Source organism: Eschscholzia californica, unplaced genomic scaffold (assembly GCF_041429995.1).
Source record: "Eschscholzia californica isolate CP2 unplaced genomic scaffold, dmEscCali1.0.p SCAF_5, whole genome shotgun sequence".
NCBI classification, from domain to species: Eukaryota; Viridiplantae; Streptophyta; class Magnoliopsida; order Ranunculales; family Papaveraceae; genus Eschscholzia; species Eschscholzia californica.
The window spans coordinates 35,920,960-35,947,155 of NW_028238472.1; the positions used below are offsets into that span (position 1 = coordinate 35,920,960).

Here is a 26,196-nt window from a genome sequence, read left to right on the forward strand (position 1 = left end):
AAAAAGTTGACGAAATTTTAATGGAATATGTTTGGGGAGATATCGGCATTCATACCACTAATTTGAGGTGTAAGTTATCAATCTATTGGTTATATACACTAGAAAGCAAAAGAAAAGAAAAATTAAAAATGACATAACTTCTCCAAGTAAAATATAGAGCAAATAAATTACGATTCAGGTGACATGCCAAACAATTTATTCTTCTTCTTCTCGTTGCCCAACTTCATCTCTCTAGGATTTCAACTTATCTCATATCTTCTCAAATTAGATGCAGTTTTCAAGGGGTTTTATGGAGAAGATGAAGAAAAATTAAATATATAGAAGAAACCGAAATGAAAGTTTAAGAAGTCCAACAAAAAATGGAGAAGAAAAGATGAAGGTATGTATTTTTGTCAAAAATCGAAATCTGAATCCAAACATCGTAAGATTTGATGAAAGTTCTGCACGACATTGCTATAAGGTCTTTTGTCTACCTAATCCGAAAAATCGACATATTTCGACTGAAAATATATATATTTACACCTTAGAAAAAATAAGTCGAGAATATAAAAAAAAATGTCAGAGAATACAGAAACCTAAGAGAAGAATGTTGTTATTTTAGGAGTTCTCCCTCTTTTTTCCTGTCGGGAGGGTTCCTTGGGGTTGACATGGTCTAATTCTATATGTGGCAATACCACATGTATAATCCTAATATTCGATGTCTGTTGCACGAAGGGTGGTCAGTTTTTTTTTAAGATTTCCGAAGTAAAATTGATCTATGAAGTTGAAGTTGGGACATAGTAGATTGAAGAAAGCAAAAGAGTCTTACCCATTCTATATCTTATTATTTGAGGCTAAATTCGAGACTTTATAAAAAAATATCATATGATTGCTTTCATAGAAATGTTTCTTGAATTTGAATTTTAAGAGAAGAGTTTTCGTCAAAAAGTTCAAACCTAAATCAACTCAAACGATTTCGATTTATTGAAGAGAAATTTAAAGATGGAAATTCGAGAGAGAGGCGAGGGAATCAATGAAAAATACAAGAAGACAAAGAGAAAGAAAAAGAAGATAGAAAAAGAGAACTTTGTTAGAAGGTCATGCCCCAGAAACATGTGTCTTTCAAAAATAATTATTAAAGAGGTAAACTTAGAGGAAATCCAACCCCAAAGGTCTAAACCTAAAATCCTTTTCTTATTATAAATAAATGAAAAGATTCTGCAAAAAAAAATCAACTCCAACCATGAAGGGGCGTGAGCCTAAAATTCTGCATGTGCGAAACACTTCTTTAGTATTTTGTGGATGTGAGAAAAACATGTGTGATTTCCTTCTTCTTTTTTTGAGAAATCGAATACGATCTACGTTAGTTGTTACAGGGCAGTGATACATCGAGACGATGTGATAAACACGATAACTGTTGAAATACTACTGGACTAAAGCCCTGCGAGTTAAATGACCTATAGTCTGACTAACTGAATGCCAGCCTGACGAATTAAATGGCCTATAACATGCCGAAATACTACATGCGTGAAACACGTGTATGAATTTCTTAAAAAAAAATTGACCAAAATAGGATCGTTGGATGAACCCCAACTGTCCAAATTTACCAGATCTGACCCAACATATGACCATCATTGGAGCTCTCAACGGTCATATGTGACCAGCCCAAAATGAACTCAGTCGACTCTAAATCTAAAGCCGACTGAACTTCTTTTTGAATTTGGGCCTAAGTTCGGTCTAAAACTAGTCGGATCTAGGGGTTGAGGCCCCTCCCATTGGACTTGCTCTTGGTGGGCAAATGTCAAAAAAATCGGGGAAGAAATCAAGAGAAGGCTAAGAGGAGAAGTTGGGCAGGTCGAAAGACGCCCAATATTAATGATATAGACACCCTTACTGCCTTACACAGCAGCTAAACTGACAAAAAAAAAAAAACGGGGCGTCTACAGTAATAACATATAGTGCCTTTAGCTTCCTGGGGATTTGTTCAACTTAAAAGCAATATCAATGTTTAGGAACACGTGATAAAAGAAACATGTTCGGTCTACACAAGTACACGTCGGTCATGTAAGAGAATGTCTATTTTTCTCTCTCAAGAATTGATTATTCAAATTTCAGTTGAGCTGGAATCATGTCATATGATCCCACCCATACACATAGGTTCGTGGAACCAACCCTCGCCACACGCTCAGTCAATTACTAAAGAGAAATTCCTAAATAAATCAAAGGAAGATTAATAGGCTAAAATGTATCAAATATTTGGTAGTTATTATTATTTAGATCAAAGTATCTATACAAATTAAATTAGGTTTTTAAGTAAAACTTTTTCAATTGATATATATATATATATATATATATCAATTGAAAAAGTTTTACTTAAAAACCTAATTTAATTTGTATAGATAGTTTGATCTAAATAATATATATATATATATCTTTTTTTCTTACAACGAATTATGTATGCAGATGCAAAATAATTTTGTAATTACTAACTCAATTTGCATACGTAAAAAGGTTTCACGAACCTTGCAAATCGGATTGACAAATATTCACAAATGCACTTTGCAAATACAAGAAGATTCAAATCCAAAATCAGACAAAAATTCAACAAAGAATATCTACACCTTAAATATCCCTAATAAGCCCTAGCTTTTATGGCCACTCATCAAACATTATGATATTTTGTATTCCGAAAACTTTTCTTATTTTGCCAATAACATCGACCTTCTTTTTTCTTTAGGTTTGTTTGTTGGAGTATTAATTCAAAGTGGGTGATTTGGAGAAATAAAGAAATCATCAGGGATACTGAGTTTTGGGTAGAAACAAAACATTTTTGGAATTTGTTATTTTCTCCAAACACTTCAACCTTTCAGCTTCTTTTTCCTCCAAATATTCTGGCGACCTCACCAGTGACACCGACGATCTCCACCGCCCAGTTTGTCTCCTCTTGCTCTCTCTTTTCTCCCCTCTTCCTTTTCTCTTTTCTCTCTCTCTCTCTCTCTCTCTCTCTCTCTCATTCTTGATCGCCAAGTTGCGACGAAGGGGCTCCCCCCTTCGCGGGAACGGTCTGGTTTTCCAAACGACCTTCGTCTGGTTTTCGTCTCTGGAAACCAGACGAAGGGTTCCAGTGAAGGGGGCTCCCCCTTCGCCGGAACTTAGAGAGAGAAATAGAGAGCAGGGAGAAGGGATGGAGAGAGAGAAAAGGGAAAGAGTATGACGACTCTCTGCTGACAACATGAGAGGTTGTGTTTGGCAAACTTTTTTTTGTTTTTCACCCTTCAAAATCCATTGCCAAAATTAACTTAAATCCCTTGTAAAGGTTCACCACACCTTGATGTAGTGGTAGGACATCCCTCTTAAGCCCATGAGGTCTTGGGATCGAGTCTCGATGGAAGCAGTTTATCACCAATATTTATCCCATGTAATTTAGGCACTAAATAAAGTAGATGTTGTCGGACTTTAAGCCTCCTTAATTCCTGGTTTAACTTAGGCGGTTATCGTGCTCATCACATCTTAATGATGTATCAATGCCTTGTCTCGCCTAAAGTAGATCGTAGTCGATTTTTCAACCTAAAAAATAAAAAATCCGTGGAAAAGGACTTTTGCTATTCAAACTAAAAATCCCATGGTTCTCCAGATTATATAGTTTCCAATTCTTATAATCTTGTTAATCCACTTGATGAACCATCATCTCCTTCTTCCATTCCATAAGTATGAATAAATTAATCTCTATAGTTGTTATAGGTGCTTTCTCCTTAGTTATCTCGGCCGTTCATTAATTCAACAATCCAGATCTTCCTTCGCTTACATCAGGATGCTGCTGGAATATTACTATAGTAGAGGGTCCTTATTATGATTAACACAATTCGAACTTATTCTTCTCCACTTCCTCTACGCCGGCCACCTCCATTCTTCCCCACTACAACCATCATCAACCCATAAAATTTCTAGTACCACTAGTGAGGACCAGTTCTCCACATTATTTTCAGATCAACTATTACACCCCCAAAAGCAAATGACCATAAAGGGGGGAAGATTCAATTATTCTTTTTTCTTTCATGATAGTTCAGATCGTTATCCTAGTCAAGTTTATCCTCGCACACTTCGCACAAGAGTAGAAGATTGGCACGAGATAAAGTAACACTAGGTTTACACCGTGGCCAGTAATAGTCATCAGTCGACTGTGAAATTACACTCAACTAGCATCGTCTCATTTTTTATGGGTAAATGACAGTAGTATCTCTACTTGTACGTACATTTACACCACATATACACTCCCAAGTGGTTAAAGTGTTGACATATACTCCAAAAGTTCCTTGAGATTATTAGGGTATAAATAATGTGGATGAGCTTTAAGCCATAGTTAGTTGAGCTTTAGGTCATAGCGTACTTGGGCTTTAGGCATGTTCGTGTTAATTTGGCAGTATCGTGCTTATCACTTCTTTGATGTATTAATGTCATTGTAATGACTAAAAAAAATACAGTAGATAATAGACTGCAACACTACCACCATTCGTTACCAACATTTACAACAACACTGGCAAGTGGCATCCATTTACTTTTACTACCACATCCTTATGTACTAGCTAGTGTATATTAATCAACCATTACATAATTAACAAGTACTTCTCAAATCCAATTACTAATAAAAAGCAGAATTTCAAATTAGGGCTACATCGTGAATGCTAGTCAAAGCATCTAAACCAAAATGTGCCCTGCCCATCAAAGAGACTGAAAAGGAAGTTGTTCAGTAAGTCATGGTTTTAATTAAGAGTAAATTATCTACCTGAAGCCATCAAAAAGGCAAAGACATTGACAACTTGTATCGTTCCATGGGATCCTACAAATAAAACATAACAATAAACCGTCACCTTCGATGTTTTAACAGAAATAATATTCATTATAACTGCTTTCTGCCAACATGTGCAGTATTTAACAATACATAAATCACAAAAAGTTCCATACTTACCTATATTGCAAAATCAGGCAGGTTCTAATATTAGTTGAGAAGTTCGCGAAGAACAGACGGTGAGCAGATAATTGGATCTTTACATAATGTTTTGGCATAGAGTTCACAGAGGGCATGGCCAGCGACTCTCCAAGCAAAGCCACATTTACCTACTCCACTGATTTTTGCATAATCATAAACAATATGATATATTGCTAAAGCCTCGTTGTATATTTCCTCTCTATTCTTCTTACTTTCGGAAAGCTCTGTTTCGTTATATAACATCTACATTTAAAACAATAAACAACTGGTGATGTCTTTTTGTCCGTTTTAAATAAAATAGTCCAGAAACAAATACAGAAACAGTTTATACTTTATGTCAGTTGTGTCCATTTCCGAGTTGGTAATAGTTATTAGTATCTCTAATTAACAAACTGTTTTGTTTATCTGATATTTAAGTACCGCTTCAAATTATAAAAAGTAGTCCCTAGAATAGTAGCTTGTCCAAGTCTCACACACACACACACGCGCACACACACACACACGCGCACACATATATATATATAGAGAGAGAGGGAGGACCTTCTTATATTTCAGCATAACTTCTTCTGCAGCTTCATCTCTTACATCATCGGGAAGTCCTAAAGCATGAGTCATTTCAACCCTGTACTGATCGTATCGCTCCTTCCATAACCACACACATGACGCTGGAACTTTTCCACTGAAGAGAGGAAGTTTCCACACTTCTGTAGATCATAGAGAGAAAGAAAAAACCGTAAACAATCTACAAGAATATAAGATAAAATTGAAGTTAATTGTTGTATACAAGATTCGGTTATAACTAAAAGCTGAAACAGAAACCCTTTCCTTTCTTTTCGGCCTCTGTAGTTTGAAAAGACTCCACCTTATCATAAATTTGTCCTAAAATTGATCTAGAATGATAAGAATCTGCCCTTCCCATGAAATGTGGAAATTTGCTTAGTCTTAAATTCCTTGGAACCTCAACCTGTTACAGAAAGAGAAACATTTTTTTGAAGTGGACGGAAAGAGAAACATACTGAACTAACTTCATATGTTGCAACTTTATGATAGAATTCAAATGCTGGACATCTTCCAACCATTTTCTTTACTTTGATGTCTTCGGGTCCCTATTCGTAAACTTTAAATATTCAAAAATCAACAATCTTATGCACGCATGTTACTTGACATTGGATGTGAAGGTGCAACCATATGAACTAATTAACAAAAGCCCAAAAGCCACCTCCGATCGAGCTTTCTTATGCTTATGACTGGCATTCTAGGGGAAAAATAGAGAAAGAGAGATGGAATTTTTCAAATGAAGACAATTTTTTACACCTTACTAAATTCATCTCAGGGGTATTAGTAAATTAAGTGTCTTGATTTCTTTATACATCTGAAACTAAATATGATTGATATTTATTTGTATATTACATGTTTTAGATAAGTTTATTTAATGTTTTCTCTAAAATATAACAAAATCTGCAAAAACAAGTCCTTTCTTAAATTCAGATAAGCTGAATACTTGTGGATTTGAGATTGATAATTGCTTTAAGATCTAGATGTTTTCCTCTTTGCACCCAGAAAATTCTAGGTCGGAAATCTGTTTTTATTGGTCCCCTCTTGTGCTGGCAATATTTGGGGGATCAGACTCTGGGCCTAATAACTTTATACCTAACAAGTTAATTACTAGATTATTGAATAGGGAAATATATAAAGTGTATCCAGAAGTAAATGATAAGAGATAAACACTTACTAAATGGACCATTTTCCCTGTTTCACATCCCTACTTAATAACAATTCTAGGAGAATATGATAATCAACTGACCTTCTTTCCTGTTTTTGGAGCATCTAATGCATCATAATATATGTCAACTAGCTGAAGCATCTTCTCTTTCATACATACTTTTTCTTCGACACAATCTTCACCTAGTGTCAAGAGTCTATCCATGAAGCCCAACCAACATTCTGCTGCTTGACCTGTACTGTAGCTGAAAGCAAATAAAAAGCAGTTCAATTATTAGTGTAATGGTCGCTAAATATTGCTATCAGATACAAGTTACGACGAAATCAAAAAACGTATTTAGAAAATTTATCAGTCTGCTCTGATAGGTAAACCATTATTGGTCCCCTTAGCGGAAGTAGATTTCATGGGAAATTAGAAGTTTTAACAATCAGCAAGAAATAGAGAGTCAATACCTCGGATTAAATCGAGTCGTTAAGAATTGCTGAAAGAGTTCATTTTCTAATTCCTCAGGGGAAAAGTCAGTCACCTTCCGATGGGGCACACTTTCTGACATATAAGTTTGTAACCATGGGCTACTTGGTTTGAAATCCAGTAACTGAAGAAGAAGAAATCTAATTTAGCTTTAAGCTACAGAGCTTAGTCACCATCTGTCCATATTACGAAGTTGCCCAAAACTTGTTGAAGCACATAATCAAGGGCAACATTACAAACCTGTGGATTTCTTGAAACCCAATACGAATCACCGTCAAAATCACTATTTGCTATTTCATCTGCCACTGATCGTGATCCTTTGGTAGGAAAAAAAATAGCATACTTAGCATTGCCAACAACTTCCTCCAACTCTTTCACATAGACTGCATTTAGCACATGGATATCCCCAAAGTGTAACCCAGGATGCTTGTACACTAACACCTTCCCCGAAATTTGGCCATCGTCACTGAAAATCAATAGATAATGAAATGGCTAACTGAAACATAAGGCAATTACGTTCATTAATAGTGACCGTTCTATTCACAATATATAATATATATAACATATATATATGTATATATACATATATATATACATATACATATACATATACATATATATATATATATATATATATATATATATATATTGATAAAATGGCCAAAAATTAAATGACTAATGAACTTACAGAATGACACAAACTTGATCTCTTTTTAGAAGCCCAGTTGGATCAGCTGTTCCCATTAAATTATAACACTCAGTCACAGGAAGCTTCCCTCCTTTAAGACTCTTTTTTTCTTCCCTCAGTAGCACTGACAAACGTTCTTGTAAATATGGTTCATCAATAGGAATTCCAGATAAAAGCATCCTTGGTACAAGAAAATCATCCATCTCCCCATATCTAAGAGACACTGGAACGAAGTCAAAGTCATTAGAGGAAACCAAGAGCAAGAAAATCAGGGTCGATAAAATCAAACAACACAAATTCCATAAGCAAAATTGAAAGATCTAAAAATGGAAGGTATCTCAGATGCAACAGGACTTGACAGAAGTCAATATTGATTAGATTAAGAACATATGGATGATGTACTCCGACAGTAAGCATTACCTCTTAATGCAGCATGCTTGTTGTAGTGACCATTTTGAGCATCGTCCAAAGCATTGGTCAAAAGGTTCAGAAAGTACTCCCTAGGAACTCCTCCATACGTAAGATGTGCAATCAAATACTTAGATAGATATGCCTTCTTTGGTGGATTGCTGGAAAAAAAATTGAACTTCTTTTCAGCATAGATTTCTCAGGTTCGAACACCCGAACTCGGAGGTCTCAGGTAACCTGACTGAGGTTCGATTACGAGAAAAAGTATAAATCCATTATTTATTAAACTTGGGTTATTAAGGATATAAATAAAGGTATAAATAAATGGACTTTAGCCCCCAAGGTGGCTTTAAGGGTCTATACATGGCCTTTAGGGCCCAAAATGTCTTTGACGATGGCAATTATTGGGCTTATTCAATTCATTGTGTATCTAGATATTATATATTCATGATGTATCAATGCCATGTAATGACTCTAGGAGTACTTGTAAAAAAGTATGTATTAAAGGGAAAGAAGCGCCAGTTTATGGTGCCATTATTTTATCAAATCAACAATCTAACTCTGGGCCTCTAATTTTAAGAAATTGACACGATATTTCGACCTTTCTTAGGTGTGAAAGATGGAACGGTTGGTGTGATCATATTCTATGGGAACTTAAGAGTTACTTTAATAGAATGCATGCAAGGATCACATGCCAACTAGAATGGTAAAGAGGCGCCAGTAGATCGTGCCAATTATAAAATCAAATCAACTATCTATTCCTCTGATCTTAAGAAATTGACATGATTCAATTTCCATGTTTTTATATCTAATTGGCATGTGATCCTTGCATGCATTCTAATAAAGTAACTATGGGTGCCCATAGAATATGATCACATTCCATCTTTCACACCTAATGAAGGTCTGAAAATCGTGTTTCCAAGGTCCAGAACATATTAGAGTTTCTGGTCAAGAATAACGAAGATCACTTGGTCGTTCCAATACTAGGCCAACCCTCAAAAATTATATCTGTTGGTGATTTTGATCACCTCATATCTTTTCCCTTGCAACTTATCGAAGCCCTTCGGGCTCTCTAAACCAGAAATCAGATTGTTCTCTGGTTTGTTCCTAGGAGGCAAAATATTAGTGTAACTGGAAATCTTCCATGAACAGTGACTTCCCATTTCAAATCGACTTTTTTCTGCTACATCAGGAGAGAAAAGTTCTTCACAAATGACACTACATCTCACTAGAAAATTTCCTACCAACTCCGTTCGACCTCAATCGGTCAGAATACACCTCCGACTGCACTCAAAAGTCGTGGCTACACCTTGTCGGACAGTTTTCGCCTTTATTTGCCCAAGTGGGATAATCAACTTGCCTGGCGCAAGCGAGGAAACTAACATGCCATTTGTTTCTTCGTTGGACTTATGGCTCTATATTAGAGTACGCAGTCTAACGATTTAGGTATTGTTTTTGACCAGAATATTTGGACGCATGTATATGGACGGTTAAGTTTCTTGCATGAATGGTAAAAATTGGGCCCACATCTGGTAAACTATTTTTGATAAATTTGGCTTTTTTAAATGTGAGGACACGTATATGACTTGCTTCCATATAAAGCAAAATCTAAGGTAGGTTTTCCTTTAAAATTTCGCCCATGTAAGAAATTTCACCGTCCATATATGGGCGTTAAAAAGTTCAAAACATAACAATTTCCAAGTTTTTGCTGATTAAAGAACAGTAAAGTAGTAAGCTCAATAAGGTTATTTTCGTAGAATTTGATCTTATATCCAGTAAGTCATGGTTCAGAATTACACTTTTTAATAGTTACTTGATCAACCTATTATGTTTGTTTTTGATCCATCATAATCACCAGACATTTCTCTGTATATGATTGACAGAGATCATACTTTGTTTAACTGGTGTTAAGTAGTTTGACAAAGAGATGAGTCATTGAAGAAACATGTCATGAATGTATTGTGGTTAGAGGTTAAACATGGTAAAAGTCAAACATTAAATAAAAAGACAAGATATTCTTTTTACACCATAGTGGGGAACCCACGTGATGATGAATGATGGCTTAACATGATCTATGAGATGGAAACGTTACAGCTGCAAAAAAATTGTTTGATAAGAAGAACCTTCTCCAAAAAAAAGAAACCCATGTAAAGAAAATGAAAATAGAAACAAAACGTTCATTTGCTTTACAAGATGGAAGAGATATAAGTTAGACACAACAAAGGGATACTTAGGAACTGCTATTCCTTTCGCTATATGGTGGGTGTTGTGGAAGGAGCGAAACACAAGGATAATTAAAGATATTTTAAGTTTAGTTGAGCAAATAATTTTAGAGGTCAAGACATTAATTTATTCACGGGCTTTGCCAACTAGTATTTTCATGGGGGTCGATGTTATCTTATATGTAAATTTCGACTTTTTGAGTGTTGTGTCGGCACAATAATCAATAAGGACCCAAAGGCGGGATAAAATGGATCAATTTGCAGACACTCGTAAGCCTCATTGTAATAAAGATAAGACTGAGTCAATCAGCCAAAGTATAAAGATTTTGATCATCTGTAAAAGAGAGAATCAGGTTAAGCTTGTCGATGCATACCTTGTTGATACGATCTCCAAAGAGTTGGCAGTTTCAGCATTTAGAAGTTCTGGGTCGCTCTCTACTTTAATCATTGAAGGTCGTATCTGAATTGTGTTACGGGGTAGCTGCGAATTTTGAGAATGGGCTTAGCAAGGAGTGTCACTGTTGGACTATGGCTGAATAGTTTACTAGAGTTCCACATCATCACTCATATTTTTAGCATAAGAGTTCTACATAAATTATGATTATCATATATTCAGATACACAGACACATTACGTTAGAATAATGCCACTTTACTTTTTCGTTGTATATTCTTTCTTCTTTCTATATATTCAATCTAATCTTTCAAAAAAAAATTGGTAACTCTTTTCTTAACGAGTAAGAGTTATCATTCCAGCAGTCTCAAGCACATCATTAAATTTCAACGCGCTTCTTTATATTTTGTTTTATTTAACTCCCAAAAGTTCATACTTAGTTATGCATGTAATAACTCTACATTCATACTTTGTTTTATTGGATCGGTCCATGTGGCCTGGTGTGTGCCGGCCTCTATTCTCCTAGCGATGGAGCAATGGAAGACGGTTCAAGTAAAAAAAATCGAAGAGGGACCTTTGGAATCTAGTTCCTTCTGCAATCTGTTGGTCTATATGGAAAGCAAGAAACGAGGGGATTTTCAGGGACTCCACAGCGAGCTTTGCTGTGGAGAGGGAGGATGTTCTAGGGGTACTGTTTGCGTGGAGTAGACAGTTAGGCCGTGAAAATATGTATTCTTATGCTGATTTTGTGTCGAATTGTGGGAGTATCTTTGTGTGAGTTGTACCGGAGTACCCACCCCCCCCAAAAAAAATAACTGTACAATTTAATAACACTTTCATCCTTCCACCATATTCCCCTTTTTACAAGTATTTCCATTGGAAAGACAGATTTTACAATTTCCTTTCCTTACAGTATACACCAGGAAATTCTTTTATTCCAATGGATGTTTCTAATAACGAGGACCCTAAACAGTTTATGATCTTATTAGTTATTATACAATTGTTCAGATATGTTGGTCTCAGACTGACCAAACTACCCTGACTATGAGCTCAGAATCCTTTCAAATGATAATTACAGTGTCCATGCCACTATAGATAGAAAGGATATAGTTGCTTCATGGGTGAAATTAGCAATATCTGTGGATAAGAGTGAATCAATATCAAATGAACTAATCCTTTGATGGATGTAGTGCATTCCTTATTGTAGACGGTAATTCTGGGACGAAACTAAGTAGATAGACTGTGTTTTCATGGTCAGGGATCATCAAATCAGATTCCTATCTTCTTCACTGGCCTCTTCCTGTTGGAGGCTGAAACAGCATTTCTCATACTGATGATGATCTCTAGTAACCCAATCTGACCAAACTAAGTAAGGTGGTTCTCTAATCCAACGTAAATGCAAAAGTATAATTCTCTACACCCCTATTTTTATGCTTGTCTCGGTTTCTTTTTCTCTTTTACATTTCCTAAAATCTACACAATAATCAGGAAGATTCTCTTCTTCTATTTTTAAATGATTTCAGAAAAGATTTTTAGCTGCAATATTTACTGTTACGTCTACTTATTGCATCTAAATTGCACTAACCTTAGAACTTCACTTGGAAAAAGAAGAGAGATTATAAAAGATTGCAAATTCCTATACAAGCAATTAAATTTTGGAGTATACCTTCTTATTAACGAGAAGGGTTCCCTTGACCGCAGAGCCATTGTAGAATAAACGAAACTGGATGAGCAAAGGCTGGACATATAGAAAAGGATATATGTGTTATATAAATATAAGGTATGACAGGATAAGACATGTCAGATATGCGAAAAAGAAATAAGATTTCTGTACCGGATCGCCAAAATAAGATCTTGAAGGCTTGTCTGGTGAAGATTCTTTGTCAGATGCAATGCGATCTAAGAGTCTCTAGACACATAAAAAATCAAGTACAAGATTATTTTGTACATATGACATCCTTAAGTAGCAGGTTCCATACTTCCATTTACTAGCTTTAACACGAAACTTTATTTATGTTGAGATTTTTTTAATTTCAAATCTCTAACTAACCTGAAAGTCACCCTGACTGATGTACTTTCCTTTAGCAATATGTCTTGGACATTTCAAAGCCAAGTCTTCCGAGATAAAACCGGTTCCATCAGTGTGTATTCGAGCTTCCCCATCTTCATTATTAACAATCTTACCATTTTGATCCTGCAATTTGTGAAAGATTTGCATATTCATCTTTCTCAAGTAGACTTCAAAAAATTGGACGGGAAAATAAGCACATTAACCAAGGTAAGCAGAAACAATATACCCGGCAAGGTTGATCTTCGATTCTTTCAATATGTACAGATGCCAGGTCTATTTCTAACTTTATGGTTTTAGACAAAATAAGTGAAAACCTGCAACACCAAACTTTTGGCAATTTTTCAAACCCAACTGAATAAGATACAAATTCAAATCGTAAGGGTCATCCCCGACATACCTAGCCATATATTTTGCAACGGTGGAAATTTTGTGTATATGCATGAATACTGATCGCGCTTCAAAAATACATTTATTGAATAAAAGAGAAGGTGGGTTTCTTTCATCCAAAGAAGAACTAGATCCCATGCACACAAAGTAACACTTGACAGCTGAGGAAGTGGAATTTTTCTTCTTCTCCTCTTTGCCTCCATCTTTATAAACTGATCCAAGTAAGACAATGTAAATTATGAGAAATAATCTTACATTCCTAAAATCATATCCAGAATGCGAAAAAAATGCAAATAGAGTAGAGAACACAGAAATTAGTAAGCATGAAACTAACATAAGTTACAGTTCACTTTTGACAAGGCATTTTGAATGTACGTGTACCATAACACCCTGTAGTTATAGTATTTATATTTATCTAGCAATTAAGAATTAGAACATTTAAAATATTTTATACCTTTTTCTACCTTAATGGTCTCTTGCAAGATAAGTTCTATCCCAAGAATACAACTAGAAGTTTTATCCCAAGAATTTCACTATTTCAATTCTGCTCGTCCTTGGAAACGTAGCGACGGCTAATTCAGAATCAGATAGGACCAGTCCAGGGACCAGGGTAACTAGTTGTTTAATAATGTACAAATTCTGGCTGCACTTTTATCTTCCTCTTTAATTTCTTGCCTCTTTAAATTCTTCTTTTACTCTGCTTTTACTCTTTATTTTGAAGCTCTCACGTGTTGCTACATTAAGTGGAATCGTAAGCCACAAGATTTTTGGGACAATAAAGGTTACCTATACATCATTGACAGTTTGACGCTACTAACTTCGGTCGCTAACAAGACTCCAACTTTCTTATCAGAATTGAGGAACGCTCGGAAGGGTCTTGACAGAGTCTAAGGTTGAAGCTTATGATTCTAAGGTAGAACATTTATGGAAGGAGATGATGGCATCTTCAAACAAGTTGACATCGACACCGAAAGTGATCAAACTTCATAAACAGAAACCGTGAGACCTAGAAGTACAAAATTTTCATCCCACTTCTTCTCCCTCTACCCTCTCGACCAACCATCACTCCCATTCAACCATCCAATTCGAAAACCGTAATAATCTCCCACATCATCCCATCCAGCTGTCAATGGAACTCCTCATGAGCGATGCGGGCCACTCGACTACTGCCCCTTTCCACAACAACCTCTCGGCTGACCAGTTACCTCATCCAAACATATCTACCTCTACCTCTATACACCAATACATCACAATGTGCTGTAGCCAAAGCGAGAAGAAAAAATATTCATAGAATAAATAAGATAACATTAACAAATCAGTGCAGATCGCAACATGGCCGATGTCAATAACTGCTCTAAAAGGAAACACACACGCATACACATTTAAGGGTTTATGGGAACAAGGAAATGATTCATATATACCAATCTCCTCACATTCTCTATAGATCTTCAGTTCTAATGTCATCGAAACTACCACTTGATTTTTAAACTCAAGCCGTCAAAGGGAGTATTAAATTATCAATATATAATACGATTTGCAGGTCTAACAAGGAGTAGATAAAAATCAATTTATCAATATGTAACCAGAATAATGTTCTACCTCCCTCTCCCTATATGCACTCCCCGACAACTTAAAGCACATGTTGAAGACCTTCTGACCCTTTTAAGACACTTGAACATCTTTATGAGAAGCCTTTTTAAGTTCTTAACCACCTACCCATTTACTACAAATTTTGCTCTTCACATAACAAAAGTTAAACCAAGACAAGTGTGTTGCTTAGGATGCAGGTCACTTTGGTTCGTGTTACGAATATCTGATACCAGGCACGCTGGCACGCTGCCATTTCATTATTTGATAAGTTAGGGTAGCATAATTGTGCACTACTTTAGAGTGGCGTACAACTGTACACTTTAGATTATTTCCCTGCCCAGTATAAATTAAAATCTCAACTGCTTCAACTAACAACCAAAAACATCTTAAACTTCATTACTCAAATCTATATACTCATACAGAGAATTTGGGTAAATAACTGATCAACGATCCACAAGGAGGGTAGAGGTTCTGGTAACATTATTCTACTCAACCGGAAAATAATGTAAATTCATACTGATACCGGAAAAAGTAAAGCCATGAAAAAAAGATAAAGTAATATTGAAATTTAAAATATTCTTAAATGTCACCCAACAAAATGAATTAACTTGTCACTCACCGAAAAAACGATAATGACGCAAACCAACAAGAATTCCTTCTTTTCCAACCCTCTGGTACACATTATTTGAACTATTAGATATAATCGATGAACTATTAGCACCCACTCTTCTTTCTTCAAACTTGACAAGTAATACATTGTCATCCCCTAAAACCCTGTGAAGGTGAGTTTTTCCTGGTTGCAGATATGGTCCCTGTACATGAAGAATACAGACTATGTAAAGAACAATTTAAAAGAGAAGAAAAGTAACAGTAAATGTGAGTCTTTAAAATTAATATCTCCTTAGGTAACATGACCGCCCAAGTGATGTGGATATTAATTAGTAGAGAAAATGAAATAATTACACTTTTACACCTTCAAATGCTAGTCATTTACTTCGACTGGAAATAATCCAGCGAACCCTATTTTCTCTTGGTCTTCGTAAAAAAAGACTGGTCAATACTTTTTTTAACTTGGTCGAACATGTGCAAGCGATGCAAACTATGCAAGCCTGTACTACTGTACAAACTCGTGTAACACTGCCTGCAAATTGTACATAATGTGTGCAAACCAATAGGCAGCTGAAACCATATTTGACGTGATTGTTCTATTTGCGTTTAAACTTTGAACCAATATTTGGGTAACAGGAGAAGCGATGTCTATTGTTGTGATTCTTATCACAGGAAAAAACTGTCTTTATAAAAATTTCCTCATCAAAATGATTACTATTGCGAAATAGAAAATTGAGAAAAAAATCAAAGCCGACCAGAAGACGATCATAATGGAAAAACTTGGTCATTACTCATCATTACAGTACATCATTTTCTATTCTTTGTGTTTAAAAAATAGTTATTAAGCCCGAAAAATTGTTATAACAAGAAAACAAATATAACATTTATAAGGGCAGGGAAGTCAAATAGCAGAAAGTGAAAGTGATAGTGTAGGACAGTTGCACGAGTTAAAAAAAATTGTTATCTTTGTCATAATATCCACGTTTCAGAATTTTCCATTTTGGCTTCAATGCTGTTGCATTATTATGAAGATATGAGTTTCGAAATCTATATTTGAACTCCAGCATACTATTTATACTAATTTTACGGGCGATGTATCGGTCGTTTCTACTTTTTCTACTGATTTTGACCAATGTGATCAGGCACTCATATTTAATGAAATGCATGCATTAAACTGAGGCAACATTGAAAGAGGTTTGAGCATCCAACTTGGGAGATTTATTGGGTATTTGGCACTCTATTGTTGGAGACGTGGAGCATAAGTCAAGTTGCTCGGAGTCTTCAATATTTAGCTGAAAATTAACTGGATGTAGTATCACTCAGGGAGGTCTTTCAGAAAATTTGAGAACAGGGAGACGTTTCTTATTAGACTCGTAGGAGAGTAGATACAACAACAAGTTCCTAAATGCTAGAACTAGACTTTTTTGCATTATTACAACATTTACTTATCGTTGCATTTCAAGTGACCATAATGGCACCATGATATAAAAAGTTTCTGCATTTCCGAAAAAACCTTGTAATTTTGTTGAGCTCAAAAGTAACCAGTACCCAACTAAAGCATAATGTTAATCATAAGCATGAGGATAGTGATGGCCCTCCGGCATCTTTTAAAACTTTATTAAACAATTGCAAAGAGATTCAAATAATCAACATCTTTTATGCGTTTTTGAAACGCTTGAGAGGCAAACATGTACTTCGGAAACATTATGCAACCATATAGATGAGTTTCCAAATTATTTTCTTGTGAGTTTAAAAATTTTGACCCAGGGGAGGACGAAAGATATGGCGTGGAGAGAAAAACTGAAAAAGATCCAAAAGTTCACAAAGAAAATGAAGTATATATGGATATAGTGTAGAGAAGAAATGCATACCTTAAATATGTGATTCCCAGCTGGATCCACGTGGCAGTGGTACATAAATGTGTTTTCTGAGTTCCAATCAAGATTCTACAGGAAAAAAAGGATACATTTTTAAAGCCTTCTATTTATTAGATTGCACGGGAGAGAAACACAATGATTTTCCTGCTTGATCCTAGTGAGGAAGAGACCGAGGTCCTAGCCGAACTACTTAGGTTAAAAGCCTAGCATTTAGTCTTCTCTTCCTATTTTATCAAATTATTATTCTCACTCAACGATGTGAAAATTCGAAGATTTGTTTATTTCATAAATTAGTCCCCTTTATGCCTATAAACAATGGCTAATTAGCCATTAGAAAACATTAAAATGTTAATACGCAATTCCAGTTAAACTGCTTTGAGATAACAAAGAGAAGTTGTTCTTCACTGTATGCTATGCTCATGAATTTGTAGTATGTTTCTCTAGCTGATAATAAATTCGTTGTTTCGCTATAAAAGTTTTACTTGGCAATCACAAGTTCAAAATCACATAAATGAGAAATACTGATGGGGCTCTCGATTCTTCTTCAGTTGGCTTTGGTGCAATATTAAGGGGCTCTTCAGGAGACCCAATACTTGCTGCCGCGACTAAAATAGGGAAAGAGTCGGTACTAGCACATGAACTGCTGGGAGTACATGTGGGTTTGCATTTTGCAATTGGCATTGAAGTATGGAAGGAGGCAGGTAAGATTGCAACTGATTCTTCATTCACCGTTTTCGTTCTGACCAAAAATGTGAACGAAATTCCTTCGAAAATTACCCGTCTCTACCGTGAGATTCGAGCACTTTGGTTGCAATTTGACGAATGCTTGATAATACATGTGTACCATGAGGTGAATCAGCCATCAGGCGGCATATTATCTTTCTAAATGCAAACAATAATGGGGACTATTGAAATGTTACCGGCTGTGTTTCTAGAAGACCTAAAGAGGATATTATGTGATGTTAAGAGGGGTGTAATTAGAGTTCGGTCCTCTTGAGTGGATTGTAACTTTTTTCATTCGTTTATTTTTTTTAGTCCTTTTTGAATTATTTCTAATTTCCCATTGTTAGTGTTCCAATAACTTTGTAAGGGTCGGGCCCATCAACCCTTTTGACAATTTCAAATAACAAAAAAGTAGTAAGAGAGCGATCAATAGAGTAACGCTTATCAAATAAGAACTGAGGAATCTCGAAAAGGTAGTTTCTACGACAAGATAAAAAAAAATTTACACTGCACAGTATGCTTCAACAATATACAAATGTATGCTTTATACCACACAAGATGAATACTCTGTGAATGACACATACGCTAAATCATATTAATAGTAACTAGAAATACAAGCAAATTAGTTAGTGATAATCACCTCCCTTCTATCTGTTTTCTCCACACATCTACAACCCAACACTTTCCAAAGTTCGGACTCAAACACAGTCATCGGCAAGTTTTTCATTCTTTGAATTGCCTCCAAAGTTAAGTAATCCTCCAGCTTCTTCCTGAATAAAAGAATCGCAAATATTAACCACGTTAACTTATTCAACCACAATGAGGAAACCAGACAACAAAAATAACTATGGAAACTATTGGAGAAGGTCAAAATGAATCAACCACCAACTTACTTCCCACAATAGCTTAATATCAAAAAGGACTTCCTAAATTCAAGTTCACTCAAAGCTACTAAGTGTGGACTACATTCTGGTCTCCTTAGCTTCTCCAAGCTATGTGAGTTGAAGCCATTCTGCATCCTTTGCCGTTCCCCATTCAAAATATGTGATTTCCTTCCTTCCTCTGAACTCGAGCCACGTGCGCCAGCATCAGCTAACAGAATGAAGCATATAAGCAGATAAAATTCAACTATCAGGCAACACAAACTAGTACAAACACTTCAGAGATACCATATAAATCTTAAAACATCTAACAGACTATGGCACAGAAAAGCTAGTATGTTTTGTGTAAACCACCAAAACTTCAGGACACATGCTCCTTTAAAGTTGAAAATCTAAATGGTATTTGTTTTTCTCATTGTATGAATCTGACTCGACTCAAATGACCCAAATAGCCAGTCAGACTAGAACAAACATTCTGAAATATGAGAGTCAATTCAGACCTTTGGTGTTGTTTGTTTTTCTTTGAAGGTCTAAATCTGACTCTGGGTTTTATTTATGTGTAAATTACTTTTATAATTTAAGTTCTTGCATGCATTTAATTCTTTCTAAAATCAAACCTTAAAACAAGCCTACTTGTCAAATTCAGACTTGTTTTTACAGCTGAAAACACATGCATTGAGCATAAACACTTTGTTTATGATCTAACTCCATTAGAATGATAACAACAAGCAAATAAACACAAGTTTGACACTGGGTTATCTCCAGATTTAGACCACTATCTAAGTAGGGCGTGAAATGGTCCGTAACTCCCAACTGCAAAAACTTAGAACCATATTAAACCCTAGCTCAAAGAACCATGATAATATACTCCGTTAAAAAAGTAACAATAACTTTACCCTAGCGCAGAGCCGTAGAGGGATTCAAGAAATACCAAAATTTCAAAAAATAAGTAATCTTTCCTGACACAGAAAAAACGTAATCGAACCGCAAAAAAAAACTCAAAAGTACAAAAAAAACGAACAGATTACATTGAAAGAAGATTACCTTTCGGAGGTGGAGAGATTGAACAATCGGATTTCTGCATTTCACTGTAGAAGAAGCTTTCTCGACTTGGATCACAAGGATTTGATGTTGACGAAGCGTTTTTAACACAATTAGTGAGGTTTCGAGCTCGTTGAAGTGGTTTCAGAACAGAATCGCCTTTTTCTTCTTCTTCTCCGATCAAAGCAAGTCCGGTCTTTCCTTGATTATCCGGTTCCGATCCTACAAATAAATCTTCTCTGTATATTTTTTTGAACATTTCTTCTACATGTAGAGATTCTTCATCTGTAGAAGGGTAATCTGATGTTATAGAAACTAGGGTTTTGAATCTTCAAATTATCTGATGCTTTAACTCTTATAAAGTGTTTTGAATAGTAAGAAACTATTTTTGTGAAAGGGGAAAAGAGGATTCTTTCATGCTTTAACTCTTATAAAGTGTTTTGAATAGTAAGAAACTATTTTTGTGAAAGGGGAAAAGAGGATTCTTTCATTCTCGGTTGGTGAATGACTTTTCTTTTCCCGCTCTCCAATTAAAAGGACGAACTGAGAGGGGTGCGCACTGCGCTTCCAACGTCCCATCTGAAGATTTTCAAATCTGTCAAGGCATGGTTTCAACTGACAAATTATGGGCTGTACACTTGGCATGATTTAGGGGTCAAAGATATAGATACTTGTGTACATATGAAGTGTGCCCCCCTAAAGGCCCCATTCGTTTTGCTCTTAGTCCCATACCATCCCTCTCTTAGCACTTCTGTGGTCATGGGTCTCGGATTGAACAGTTGGAGGGTCACGGATGATGTAGTCCGAGGGCACTCGGGTTGTGCCTAATATGTGTCGTGCAAACTCCTGCACGGATTAGGTTCAATACGGATGCCATCATTAGGTTCAATACGGATGCCTTGATATTACCCCAATCTATAGAGGCGCTAAGAAAGAGGTAGGTCCAAGAGTAAAAAGGAAGGGACACCAATATACGCACCCACATTTGAAATTCTCTTAAAAATCAGTATTTTAGTATGCTACATTTAAAATATCCACCCATGTCTTGATTTGAAACTTATGTTCTTGAATATCTATATTATTAGCTCGAGACATTCTAGACGTTCGCTTATGTATGCATCATTACTTAGGAATATAAAATCATAGACATTTTATTTATTTTAAATCCACTGATGTTAGGTTAGTGATCACTCTCCTTAACAACACCTTGCGGTTCAACATGGGTGGAACAATGTTGACCTTGGAACGAAGAAGTGTGAACAGAGAGGTGAAGAGTGGCCTAGTCAGCAAGTTGATCTTGAGTCGAAATATGTTGAACCTCTAACTTCTTCTTTACCATGTCATGGACAAAGTGATAAGTGATTTCAAATATGTTTCATTCGTGAATGAAAGATGGGATTTGCAGTGAGGTAAGTGGCACTAAAGTTGTCACACAATAGAGTGAGAGGTTTTATTCCAGAGATATGTAACTCCTCAAATATAGATCGAATCTAATTTAGTTCAGTCGTAGCATCAATAAGAGCCTTGTATTCTGCTTCTGTACTGAGACGAGCCACGGTGTTATGTTTCTTCCAACACCAAGATATCATATTAAAGCCCATCATAACCAATAAACCTCCAGTTAATTTATGATCATCAGGACACCTGCCCAGTTTGCATCAGAAAAGGCTTCATGGTGAGGATGTGTTTTATCAGAAAAGGCATGAAGAGAAAGATGTGATCGCGTGATGGAGAAACCATGACCAGTAATATGATTTGAATATGATTCTTTTAACAACCTCCCAATGATCTTGGGGGTTGTTGAAGAAATCAACACACTTGGTTAACATAAAAAGATATATCATGTCTGGTAATAGTTTCACATTGGAGGGCACCAACTGAGTTGGGATATGGTTGAATGTCTGATGTAGATAATGGTTCTCCTTCATTTCTTCTAAGTGTTGTATTAGGTGTCATGGGGCTGGATACAGACTTACCCCTTGTCATCTTTGTTTTAATTAGAAGATTGGAGATACATTGGCGTTGAAAAAGGGTCAAACATGTAACTATTTAGTTGGCTTGAACGTTAAAAAAAGAAATTAAGCTCACCAAAGTTTGTAATGTCAAATTCAGTTGATAATGAGGAGATAGTTTGGTGGATGGGAGTAGGGGTACCCCCTTTGATAATTACATCATCAACATATATCAAAAAATAGATGACCGGGGAAACTACATGTTTGATGAATAAGGGAAGTATCTATTTTGGATGCAGAGAAGCCTTGGCTAAGTAATAAGAAGCTCAATCTGTCAAACCAAGCTCCCGGTGCTTGATTTTGACCATATAGTGATCTTTGTAATATACACACATTATGTGGCTTAACCAAATCAACAAATTTTGGTGGTTGGCTAATATAAACCTCCTCTTTTAAGTAGCCATTATGAATGACATTCTTAATATTAAGTTGCCTTATATCTCAATTTTGTGAAACAACCAACGAGAGAATTACTCTAATAAATATTGGCTTGATGATTGGACTAAAGGTGTCTCCATAATTAATACCTTCTATTTGATTAAAGCCTTTAAACTAATTTAGCCTTGTAAAGAGAGATGGATCAATCTGCCTTCTTCTTTATTCGAAATGCTCATTTGCAGCCAACAATGTTCATATTTGGAGAATGAGGAGTGAGAACCCAAGTACCATTGTGAATAAGAACATTAATCTCTTCAGAAATAGCTCGTCTCCACTCAGGGTATTTAGAGGATTGAGAGAAAGTTGAGGTAGAAGCTCTTCACATTCAAATCATTGAAGATTGATAGTAAACCTTTGATTTTCTTATACCATCCCTTATTCGAGTAACCATAGGGTGAAGATGGGTGGTTGGATGAATGGAACGAGTGAGGAGCTATATGTAGTGCAGTAGTTGGCATCGGTACCTAGCTCAAAAGTAGTTGAACCGGTATTTCCTGAATTTGAAGGAGCTAAAGTTATCAAAATCTCGATCATGACGTCTCGTCGCGCTCTCGAATCTAAACCTAAAGTTTGTCCGAGTCTGATTCCACATGACGAGTTACTAATAAATTAGTTTGGTACGAGCAGGGGCGGTGCCACATAGGGGCATGTGCCCCCACCGCCAATCTGCCATGACGGGTTTCTATTCTGACATATACTGCTACCGAATATGAATAGTAAGGCTCCAATTCATACTCGAAGGCAAGCCACAGGGTAATGGTAGGATTCATTGCCTACGTCCCAACAGGTACTGGTTTCAAATCCATGGGTCCTCTAATTATTTTTGGAATTCTTAACCCACTAAGCTTTTTACTGCTTATTAAATTATTTAATTTATGTCAAAATTTTCATTTGAAATATAAAAGCATCTTTATAATTTCTCCGTATTGCTATATCAAAGCAAGACGATTACAAAAAGAAAATATTCGATTTCTTCTTGCCTTCATTTATTAATAATTGTATCGTTTATTTCAAGTTGAAGCGGACAACATAAATACTTTACGCCAATAGTTGTTTTACATCTTCTGTAAGTACGGACTCTAATGTGTAAAGATCTTTGTGTCTGTCGCCACTTTCTTTAAATTTTAATTTTCTTCGGCTCCATGGATACTGTATAAACAAAAGTGTTTGTTTGTCGCTCTATTGATATTTTGAAACTCAAAACAGATCCACCATTATTTTAGGTATGAACATTGTTTAAACTAGCCACGAGATCGAAAGATAAATGTGTAGATAAATAGTAATTTGCACTTATGATGAAAAAATGTAATGGTTTGATAATTATTTAGAAAGATGTAATGATTTAATAATTGTTATAGTGATAGTAGAGGACCTAGTACCATAATAGTCATGTATTAGATTTGAATGAACCCCTCACGTAAACTTTTCAGTAAGTTATGACTAAGAAGTGCCCCCATTGACATAAGTTTCTGGCTTCGCCACTGGGTACGAGAACAACTAACTCTAAATCAGGATTTTGAGTTAGTACACATCTAAGACTTATGATAAGCATTAATTCTTTATATAGACTATTCCATATATTTATGGTATATTCGTTGAAATGGAAATGTGCTTTGCGTGATATATTTATGATCTTCTTCATCAATTGTTCTCTCCGACAAATAGCTCGTATTGCATCTTTGGTCGAAGGACATCTCATTCAACAAAGTGTATCCCTATTTTCATCAAGACATGAAGATCAAATTCTTGATTTTTCATAATACCAGAGAAACAACAACTACAACAACAACAACATGAGAATTAGAAGGGGAATGAGGGGTTGAAAGCTGACCTTGAGGAGGGTAATTTAGGAGATAGGAAGAAAATGAAGAAGGTAGAGGAGTGAGAGGAAAAGTAACAGATGGAGTTATAGATGAAGAGGATAAAGGAGATGAATACGGGAAACAATTTTCATCAAACACTATATTTGATCAGGTGATAATAATCTGGGTGTTGGTTGGATTGAAAACTTATAATCATCATGTTTAGGACTATAGCCAAGAAAGATGTGACAAGATGATCTGAATTCAAATTTATGATGTCTATAGGGTCTAAGACATGGATAATTAACAAGCACAATAAAAAATCCTCAAGGAAATGTAATCTAGTTTTGTATGAAGGAGCTTCAAGAGGAGATTGGTTCATAAGCACTGGTGTGGGAAATCTATCGATAAAATATACTGCAGGTTCGAGAGTATCCCAAAAGAGAAGTGGAAGTTTAGCATCACGTTACTTAAAACGCGGTATGTTCCGGTACAAGTACGGAGTATGCTAGTTAGACGTTTTCGATCCGTTACGGTATAATTATTTCAAAATTTATGCAAAATATATATCACGTAAAACTAAGATTTTTAATCATAAATTATTTATTGCAGAATTCAAAACGACGAAAAACAACCCACTAGTTTAATACCTCAATCTTCAATGATAAAACTTTTTAGAAAAATATAGATCTAAATCTTTAACAACTCAAATCAAATAACTAAATTGTATTTCCCAAACAGTGACAGTGTATTGATGAGTGTCTTTAAGACACATTTATGACGATTATAAGCATAATGCATCCTTGTGATATATCCAAGTCTATTGACGTGTGATGTATGATTGCCTATTGTACTCGTGTAATCATGTTTCTTTAACAAGAGGGGGTTGTTTATGTGTTTTTTGAGTGTCAATCGAGAGTTACTATGAGCAAATAATTAAGATTATTCTTATTAGTGTTTCTGTTTAGTGTTTTTGTTGGGGTTATTTTATCATTTTTTTTTTGTTGAAAAGTACAAGATTAACTAGCAAGATCAAGATTCATCGAGATTCTCGAGTGCCATTGTCGCTGAGTCCTCTGTTGTCTTCCCCATTTTGCCAATTTGTCTGCCTTCATATTCAGGGTTCTTGGCACATGAGTGAATCTCGTTTCCACGAAGTTGGATATAAGAGCTCCGAAGTTGACCAAAAGCTTTTTTGTTTGCCACTCGATTTCCCATGTATTGTCATTGAGGTAGTTCATTAAGTTGAGGTTGTCGCTTTCGATATGGAGATGTGAGATTTTGTAATTTAAAGCCCATTGAACTGCATTTAGAATAGCTAGGCATTCACATTCCTCCGCCGTTTGTCCTCTGGTTATATCCGTTTGTGCTGCAATGAAGTCTCCATTTTCATCATGTAGGATCCATCCAATTCCTGCTGGTTCCGTGCATGCTATGAATGATGCATCCACATTAAATTTGAGAAAAGGAGGTTCTGGTGGAAGCCAGTTGGTGTTATTTTCCTCCTTCTCGCCTTTGGTTGGTAATTTGATAGATGTAGTATAATTTTGGATCATTTTGATAACCTGCATTGGATTAGTTTCTTTCGAAGAAAAACATTTTTCGCATCTCACCTTCCATATAAACCACATTATTTTAGCCATCATCGTCATACTATCCACATTCATAGTTTTCCAGTAAATTATCCAGTCAAGGATATTGGTAAAGTTATCTGGTTTGAGACCAAAGTTCAGCCAAATTGCACGAGCGAAGTGGCAATGGAGTAGAATATGGGCAATCGTTTCCGTCTTATCGCAGAACAGACACGTATAAATATTTCCTATATATCTGCCAATTTTTCCTCGAACTGGTAAACTGTTAGCGCAACATTTCCATAAGAATAGTTTAATTCTCGG

The 26,196-nt window shown here is 35.7% G+C and overlaps 2 protein-coding genes across 8 annotated transcripts; both read right to left on the reverse strand.

The window, feature by feature from the left end:
* Positions 1–4,469: 4,469 nt before the first annotated feature.
* Positions 4,470–20,765, reverse strand: LOC147538890 (putative RNA-dependent RNA polymerase 5). 7 transcript variants are annotated; one of them, XR_015225171.1, is made up of 21 exons: positions 20,476–20,610; positions 20,053–20,403; positions 19,021–19,219; positions 18,768–18,897; positions 17,399–17,473; positions 15,538–15,730; positions 13,339–13,540; positions 13,168–13,255; positions 12,921–13,064; positions 12,705–12,779; positions 12,537–12,608; positions 10,853–10,959; positions 8,269–8,417; positions 7,849–8,071; positions 7,401–7,626; positions 7,142–7,284; positions 6,771–6,933; positions 5,829–5,930; positions 5,507–5,670; positions 4,946–5,209; positions 4,470–4,816 (listed from the first exon to the last, which is right to left on the reverse strand). XR_015225171.1 is itself a non-coding variant. In XM_086640241.1 (21 exons), exons 2-20 carry the CDS (start codon positions 20,306–20,308, stop codon positions 4,976–4,978), a joined length of 2,958 nt encoding a protein of 985 aa, XP_086496367.1. In that variant the 5' UTR covers positions 20,309–20,403; positions 20,476–20,626; the 3' UTR covers positions 4,470–4,816; positions 4,946–4,975. The 7 variants fall into 7 exon arrangements, 5 of the variants coding, with proteins under 5 accessions (XP_086496367.1, XP_086496364.1, XP_086496366.1 ...); XM_086640241.1 differs by having other exon boundaries at positions 5,786–5,930; positions 19,021–19,189; positions 20,476–20,626; XM_086640238.1 differs by having other exon boundaries at positions 5,786–5,930.
* A 4,555-nt stretch (positions 20,766–25,320) lies between these two features.
* LOC147538891 (uncharacterized) lies at positions 25,321–25,953 on the reverse strand. Its single transcript, XM_086643036.1, has one exon. It carries the CDS (start codon positions 25,951–25,953, stop codon positions 25,321–25,323), a length of 633 nt encoding a protein of 210 aa, XP_086499162.1.
* Positions 25,954–26,196: the final 243 nt, after the last annotated feature.